The sequence below is a fragment of the Poecile atricapillus genome, chromosome 3 (genome assembly GCF_030490865.1).
Source record: "Poecile atricapillus isolate bPoeAtr1 chromosome 3, bPoeAtr1.hap1, whole genome shotgun sequence".
In the NCBI taxonomy this organism is placed as follows: domain Eukaryota; kingdom Metazoa; phylum Chordata; class Aves; order Passeriformes; family Paridae; genus Poecile; species Poecile atricapillus.
In genome coordinates this window covers 109,030,360-109,037,856 of record NC_081251.1, presented here as the reverse complement: position 1 = coordinate 109,037,856, position 7,497 = coordinate 109,030,360, and the positions used below count along the sequence as shown (strand labels likewise).

General features: G+C 39.1%; 1 protein-coding gene across 1 annotated transcript in view; it reads right to left on the bottom strand.

Moving 5' to 3' along the window:
- Nucleotides 1–818: 818 nt before the first annotated feature.
- Nucleotides 819–7,497, bottom strand: part of LOC131577712 (uncharacterized) — a 38,628-nt gene continuing 31,949 nt past the window's right edge. Inside the window, exons 15-25 of the mRNA XM_058835756.1 lie at nucleotides 7,018–7,407; nucleotides 6,574–6,651; nucleotides 6,247–6,357; nucleotides 5,279–5,395; nucleotides 4,951–5,082; nucleotides 4,208–4,310; nucleotides 3,562–3,720; nucleotides 2,686–2,855; nucleotides 2,209–2,348; nucleotides 1,576–1,750; nucleotides 819–983 (exon numbers count right to left, since the gene is read on the bottom strand). Of these exons, the coding sequence (XP_058691739.1) occupies nucleotides 903–983; nucleotides 1,576–1,750; nucleotides 2,209–2,348; nucleotides 2,686–2,855; nucleotides 3,562–3,720; nucleotides 4,208–4,310; nucleotides 4,951–5,082; nucleotides 5,279–5,395; nucleotides 6,247–6,357; nucleotides 6,574–6,651; nucleotides 7,018–7,407 (1,656 nt within the window). The 3' untranslated portion in view covers nucleotides 819–902. The remainder of the gene's footprint in view (nucleotides 984–1,575; nucleotides 1,751–2,208; nucleotides 2,349–2,685; nucleotides 2,856–3,561; nucleotides 3,721–4,207; nucleotides 4,311–4,950; nucleotides 5,083–5,278; nucleotides 5,396–6,246; nucleotides 6,358–6,573; nucleotides 6,652–7,017; nucleotides 7,408–7,497) is intronic.

Genomic DNA, 7,497 nt, shown 5'->3' with positions numbered 1-7,497 from the left:
TGGTCCTGACAGATTGAAAGTGAAGCCAAGAGTGGGGCTACCCTTTGCACAGGGCATGACTGCACTGCAACAGTAACTCACAGGAAAAGAAGCAAACCCACCCAAAGAAGTTTCATGTAACTTTTTATTAAAACAAATAACAAAACTTCCAAATAACTCATCTTATGAAATTACAGAGTCTAATTTAAATTCCTGAATTTTACAGCTCGGCATAAATACTACCACATACTTACAAATGGGGTAAAACAAGTACATTAGGATCTTTAATAAAAAATAAACTAGTTTATAAACTTGGAACAAACTATCTTAAAAAGCTATACAGAAAGCAATTATTTTTCCAAACAAGAGCTACAATTAAAACTAGCTACTACCCTAAACTAACTACTAACTAAGTCTCCAAAACATTGAGATGCCTTCACATTAAACTATTCAGAGAGAAAAGGACCTAACATATGTTACTATATATTACTACTATATTACGTAATATTAATTATATTAATTATATTATATTGCATTGTATTCTATTATATAAAATTCTATTATATTATATATAAAATTATATATAATTATATACTATATATAAATTTTATATATAAAAATCTTATAATATATAAAATTATATATTATATTCTATAATATTAAATACATATATAAAACTACTACATTAAGTTATTATTATGTATCTATATATCTATATATCCATATATCTATATCTATATATATCTATATATATCTATATATCTATATTTCTATATCTCTATCTCTATCTATATCTATAGATATAGATATATCTTACAAGAGAGATCTATGAGATGGATTACTGGTTCAGTATTTTAGCATTAAACAGTTGCAGCACTGGAAAACCCATAATAAAAGTTCCTATTAAAAAAATTCAGTTTCCCTTAGGAATCCAGACGAGCTCTTTTCTTTAGCACTGTCCCATCTTCATCATCAGGATGAGCAAATACTTCAAATAGACCTCTCTGCCAATTAGAAAAAGGTAAAAAATTAATTTTCCACAATGAAAAAATACACACTGTGCATCTGTTCTGCCCCCAAGTCTTAGGCGTGAGCAGTAAAATTCTTCCCACAGTTCTCTGTAGCTGCTCAGAAGCAAAGATTCAAATAATGCTCAGCTGTAAAAGGCACTAAAGAAGTATCACTTCTTGTATTTTGTCTGCTTAAAAACACTTCTTAATTCCCTGGTGGGGAATAGATTCCAGAAAAGGCAATCCCATCTCTATATCACACACAGGGCACCAGCTGGGCAGGGAAGGAAGCCAAGGAGCAGCAACAGCTCCGTCATGCAGAGGAGGCAAATTTAACCTGTGCCCACCAGGTTAACAACAGACTCCAGTCCCACCTTGTCCTCTTTAAACCTTACCCCAGACGAGTCAGGGTTTCACTCTTGGTGAAATTAGTCAGGGATCTGGGTGAATCTGTCCCTAACAAAGATTCCCTGTACAAGGCTATTGCTGACGGTGCCGCATTACACCCGCTAAAGCCCCGCCAGGCTGCTCTGCTGTCCTGGTGAGGACAGGAGGGACAGGAGCTTCCATCAAAGTTCTCACCCACCTTGGGGGATGTCACCACTGGGCTCAGGGTTGTGTAGGTTGGACAGGAGCCAGTGGAGCTTGGTGGTGACATTGGAGCTGCCTTCTCTTCACCTTCACTGACCTGCAGATCTTCAGTCACTGGTAAGACTACGGTTTCTTTGACAAACGTCTTATCAGGCAATTTGGAAGGGACACTGCAAGAGACACAGCACAAGGGATTGAACCTTTGCCTGATGGTTCAGACTCAGCCAGCTCACAAATGCCTTCCAAAGCTTTAGAATCAATTAGGTGACTTGGAGAAGGTAATCCAGCTCCAACCCTGCTTCCACACTCACCTTTGTAAGCTTCACAAATACCCAGGTGAAAATGAGGCAGACTGAATCCTAACTCACAAGAACAGAGGAAGATTCTGTTCTTCATAAGCTGAGAGTTCTCTCAACAGAACTTTTCATCTACTGACCACATCAGCTCTACTCAAAGACAGGTAGGTGGGGCTTTACTCTAACTAACCCAAGACATTCTCAGCAAGAATGAAACCCAATCCCAATCCCAGCCACCTGCTTCTGCTGCTCTCTGGGAAATTCAAGACCAACCAGCAGGCCTGCAGAATGGCAGTCACTGGCAGCCTCATAAGACAGAAACTGGGCCATACCTGGTCACTTTCTCGTTTTTCCGCTCTTTTTCTTGCTCATATTTTGTCTTCAGTCCCTGCAATGTGGGAATGTATTTGACAGATTCCAGGGCATCAGAGAAGTTCTTAACTATATGTGCAATAAGGAGCTGAATATCCTGCTGAAGAAGGACAAAACAGGGTTTCAGTCTCAAATGTTCACAGGCAGAAACTCAGAAAGCTTTGAACTTTATTTTGGAGAGTAACTGATTCCTTGTCCAGAACCAAAATATTCTTGTCAAGAACAAAGGAGAATAAATCAGATTTATTCTTTGGAAAAGAGCTGAGATCTAGAAAGAATCATTAAACTTCCCTTAGAAATGAACAATAGACTCAGCAGCACCCCAGTCGCATTTGTGACCCATTAAAACAGGATGTTTGCTAGCTTGGAAATCTGCCTTTGCCCCTTGCCCTGCCAGGCCATGGAGGTGCCAGTGCTGAGGCTGCTGCTGAACTCACCATTCGGATGAACTCAAACAGCTCCAGCAAGGCAGACTGGAGCAGGTTGCACCTGTTCCTCTTGTCCAGCACAGCATTCACAACTGGTTCAAACAGGTTCCTCTTGGTGATGTAGCGGTTGTAAAGGTCATCTTTCAGGCCAATTATCTTCCTCATGAAGCGAAGAGCAGCTGTGTGAAGAAAGACATTCCAGCATTCAACAACCACGTGCCAGGGCTCTCACTTTCTTGGGGAAGAATTGAAAAACCTGCTGTTACCCTGAGAGGAAGATGCACCCCCAAAGTGCAGAACCAGCATTTGCTGGCTGGTCACCTTTCCTTCCTTCTTGGACTTCCCTGGCTATTTGAAGGTCATCAGGAACCATGGATTTCTTTCTCAAGTCCAGCACCAATGCATTCCAGCATGCATGAAGTTAAACTTAACTCCCTCCTGTGCTTTTTTCCTTGTTCCCCTCCCTGAACCAGTCCTGAGTCTTTCAAGATCCTGGCTCACAACATTTCATTCACTCTCCACAAGGAGAACCAGATTTAGAACATTATTATTGTTATTAGAACAATATTATTATATAAAGACACCATTTCCACTGAAATGAGGCAAGCAATCTGTTTATAAAGGACCCTGTCATGAAGATTTGAAAGGATCCCTGTAGACTTCAAAAGAGACAACAATCCTCCTCTCAACACAAACTGCATTACAAGTAAATCCCTGCTTACAGACAGCTGCTACCTATTTCTTTTCCAAATGACTTAATTGGAGCCAGTAAAACACAGCAAATGAACAGCAATTCTGAGTTCTAGTGTACATTGGTACTGGTACACCTTCCACACAGGACACACAAAGCCTTGAAGAAGGAAATCACAACACCTCCAGACTTACACAAGGCCAGAAATTTGTGTTTGCATTTCAGCAAGACCAGTGCTCTCCCGAGCAGATTTTTCTTGATAATGTAAATCTTCATGTGATGCCTGTGCCGTTCCACACAAAAAGACAGCAGCCGCAAAACTGAGGCAAGTTTTTCTGCTGTTTGATAATTATCTAGAAGAAAAAATAATGCCTTATTATTTTTATAGTACTTATTATTTATTATAGTACAAAAAAACAAATCATGTACTCTCACGGTACACTGAGCTCAGTTACTATTGCAGTTCCTGACATCTTTTTAGTGGATTTTTGTTCTACTGGATTGTTTTGGGAAGCAGGACATTGGGTCAGAACAAAACAGCAAACACAACTGCGGCTTTTTTTGCTTTTGCAGTAAATATTATTTAAAATTAGACTAGCAAAACTACGACATTATTCTCAATATACATGAAGGAAGTCTTTCTTTACAAAGTACACCATCAAGCTATGTCAACATTCCCAACTTCAGGAAGGGGCTATGAAAAGTCCTGCCTGCAGAATCCCTGTCCCTGGAGGAACAGCAGATTGCAGCAAGCATATTCCCAGCAGGCATCACAGCTCTGTTGCTCTTCCCAGGACTCTAAGGCCTTTCAAAGGGGAACAAAATTAAAATTGTCATTACCTATTTCATACCATTCTTCTGATGTATCAGCCAGAAGCGGTGCAGTAAGAACGTGAATGTAACGGTTGTAGAAGATATTGAGGAATTCAATGATCTCTGAACGCTAAAAGAACAACAACAACTTCATTCAACACTGGCATTCACATACAACCTTTCAAACAAAAAACAGTAGTAAGAGAAGAAACAGCCTACAAAGAACTCAGCTGAGTTCTTTGGCTCTGCAGCACTTTCTTCACACAAGATCAATTTCTTTTTTTGGGGACAAACTTGTGAGACATCCAACCAATCTAGCTATCATTAAAAGAATCCCCAGCATGAGCATGGTTGCAAATATCAACTGGAAAAAACAGAAGTGACTCCAAGTGCTTGACAAAGTGTCCTGAAACCATTCTGAAATGCAGGTAGTTTTGCCCAGAACACCCTGGAAACCCTTTTACAGCTATTCTGGTACATTACAATCTATTAAAATCTTTCAGGATTTATCATCCAGATGGAGAGAGCTATGGTCAGGCAGTGCTATGGGACTGTGTGCTTTAACACTGGCATGATGCCCCAGATACATCTTTCATTAGTTAAATTAGTTTATCTTTTGCTTATTTAAAGTCGCCATCAGAACACACTCTACTCAGTAAAAAAAACCCTTTAGTTTTTTATCCTCTGCCCATAATAACAGCAACAGAGAATATCAGGCTTTTAAATCTGCCAAAACACTGTCATGTCTTTTGCCATTCATGTTCTCTTACACTAGCTGTGGCCAGCATTTTCTTTGGTTCAATCAGAGCACACAAAATCTTCATTGACTGATGATCTCCTCCAAATTCAGTGTCAGGACTACAGATTATCTGCTCAATGACCTCAGTGAGGAGATGGGTATCCTGCAAGAAAGAAAAGGCAAAGAAAGAAATTATCAAATAATTACTCACAAGAATGGAATGAGTTCCCCACGTACTGCAATTTTTTCAAAATAAAAATTTAAACAAAACACAGAAATTTAGATGTTAATTTGATGGATATTTTCCTGTTTGCCCTGAAACTGCTAAATTCAACTAACTCCAAACCACTTTTACTTACATTCTCACTCTGCCGGGCCTCTTGCATCACAAATTCTCGCACCATGGCTGGACTAAATTCTACTAGATAAGACAATATATCTATAGCAGCAGATCTAACCTGTGGATCATCCATTCTCTAACAAAAATAATAAAAAAAAACCAGATTAATTTGTTAGAGTAAATCAAGTTTGGTATTTATTATCATGTGAAGCTGCAAAGAGGAGGTTTAAAAACTTAAATTAAAACTTAAAAAATTTCATTCCAAAAGTTTTCATGAGAAACATGATAATATGGTTACAGAAAAGCAACAAGGAAGCAGGCAAATCCTTTCCCTAATATTTTCCTCTTTTACAAAGGACACAAGGTTGTCTGTGATTTTGAGAGCCCTAACTTAGGCTGGAAACATTCACAACATCCTACTTGCTTGAATGAATAGCTAAGACTTCATTGATATTCTATACCTCCTATCCACAATTTATTCCTTTTGTACTAAAGCACCAACTGTACAAACCAAGGTGTACAACAGTTTCTGTGCCCATTTACATGCAACAAGAATTCAGACTATTCTTTAAGGGATGTGATTTTCTCTGATAAAAAAACCAATAATCAAGCTTCCACATGAAAAAGTCTCTTTCATCTTTTGACGACCTTGTCACAAGGACTTCACTGCCCTCACACTTCTCCATCATGAAAAGTGAAAATAGTAAGAGCAGTCAAGCCAGGCTACTCTAGAGCAGAACTGTGGGTACCTTCTGGATTCTGGACATTACCAGAAACCTCCACTCTTAGCAGAGCAAAGCTCTCCAATCAGACTTACAAAAAGGTGCTCAGCAGATTAAAACAAAACAAAACAAAACAAAACAAAACAAAACAAAACAAAACAAAACAAAACAAAACAAAACAAAACAAAACAAAACAAAACAAATAAAACTATATTGTTTTGGGCTTTTCTAGTTTTATTCAAACCAGTTCTAAGTTTTCACTTACCATTAACACTTTGAGAGTTGGAAGAAATCCCACCTTTGCCAAAGTTTCAAGAAATTCTTTTTTCTCAGGTAATGTGAAAGAAAAGGCACAGAACTCCTTGAGTAACTTCATCTATTGCACAGGGGGAAAAAAAAAACCAAGAAACTTTGTATATTTGTGTCAGAAAACTCTCTGAAAGGAGGAAGCAGTTACAATTTGAACTGGGGGGTGTACTGACTGATTCTCCAGTAGTACTTCTAAGAGTGCAGAACTCTCAGAACAGTTTCATTTTCTACTTCATCCCTCTCATTTAAAGCCTTTGAGGAGCCACCAAGATTCCTGACTTACCAACTCACATCGTTGCTCACCAGGTGTAGCTTCATTTGTTAATTGCGCAAAAACTTGAGGCAAAAATTCCTCATCTTTCTGTGGAGCACACAAAAAGAACACAAATTACACACTGAAAAGGATCCCACACTGCACAAAGTCCAACTTTGTTGCGTGTTCCTTAAATACTTGTACAAAACCAGTTCCAAAGATTTGCTTGGCAATCAAAGAGAAGGACTTGATCTTGTTACAGCCCATTAAAAGCATTAAGATACTCAACTGAAATTTATCATTTGGAAAAGAAAATATCCAAGGGACCAGAAAGAAGGGAAAGCATTCAAAATACTGTGCAAATGAAAGTGCCTGCAATTAATTGATACAGTGTTCACCAGCTACAAACCATTTCCAAACCACAGCCAGAGGGATCTCTACAGATCCCTCTAAGCCACATTAAAAACCACTTACCTTCAACCCATGTAGAATCTCCTCTCTTCTGGAGCTGATGAAGGAATTGAGGGTAGAAAGAAAGCCCTCTTCAAAATCTGATGGATTAGGCGCGATGATGGCCTGAATGTACTGTGCCCTGGACATCTGGTGGATTTTTTTCCTGACTTCAGGGTCTCTGATAGGAATAACCTCCTGAAACTTTGCCATTTTGGTCAAGAAGTCCCTGTGCCATCCTGGCTGAGCCAAACAAGGATCATACTCAAGGCATCCGACAACATTCAGAATACACTCAGCAGAAAACAGCACCTCAAACAGAATGGTTTTGTCCAGGTACAAAATTCCTCTCACAATGTCAAAGAGAAGATGCAAGCCTTTGGTGTTCTTTGCACTCTCACAGACCTGGAAAAGCTGGAGCAGCTTTGGAATATAGCCTTCATCCTTCAAGGCCAGCGCTAGCTTTTCCTTACGGGTGGGTGAGAGGCGAACAGACATCACCAG